At 61.1% G+C, this 493-nt stretch overlaps 1 protein-coding gene across 1 annotated transcript in view; it reads left to right on the top strand.

Annotated features, from left to right (window-relative positions):
• The window catches only part of LOC104526870 (protein patched homolog 1), a gene marked incomplete at its 3' end in the record, with an annotated part of 6452 nt that overhangs the window by 5615 nt on the left and 344 nt on the right, over positions 1 to 493 (top strand). Inside the window, 2 exon segments of the mRNA XM_029085572.1 lie at positions 1 to 221; positions 450 to 493. The exon segment at positions 1 to 221 is cut by the window's left edge and continues 20 nt beyond it. Of these exon segments, the coding sequence (XP_028941405.1) occupies positions 1 to 221; positions 450 to 493 (265 nt within the window).

Genomic DNA, 493 nt, shown 5'->3' with positions numbered 1-493 from the left:
GCCGCGGGACACCAAGGCGCCCGCCTTCATCTCGGCCCAGTTGAATTACTTCTCCTTCTACAACATGTTCATCGTCACCAAGGGCGGCTTCCACTACCCAGGCGCCCAAGCTGCCCTGCTCAACCTGCACCAAGCCTTCAGCACCGTCAAGTACGTGGTGCGGGAGGGCAACCGTGACCTGCCCAAGATGTGGCTCCACTACTTTCAGGACTGGTTGCGAGGTGAGGGACATTCCTATTCTCCATGCCCTCCCAAACCTGCACCTTCTCCCCTGGCCGGAGAATGGAGAGGGTGGTCCCATGGTGCCCCAAAGGTGCCCAACAATGCCAAGCTGAGCCCCGGGGTTTCTGCATGCCCATCTTGCTGGCATAGTGCTTCCAGGGGTACATGGGATGCCACGCGGGATGGTGTGCCCCAAAGGTTGCTCACCCCTCACGCTCTGTCCCCAGGGCTCCAGGCCACCTTTGACAGGGACTGGCAAGCTGGGCGCATC

The sequence above is a fragment of the Antrostomus carolinensis genome, unplaced genomic scaffold (assembly GCF_000700745.2).
Source record: "Antrostomus carolinensis isolate BGI_N321 unplaced genomic scaffold, ASM70074v2 scaffold28496, whole genome shotgun sequence".
Lineage (NCBI taxonomy): Eukaryota > Metazoa > Chordata > Aves > Caprimulgiformes > Caprimulgidae > Antrostomus > Antrostomus carolinensis.
This window is presented reverse-complemented; position numbering and strand designations above follow the sequence as displayed.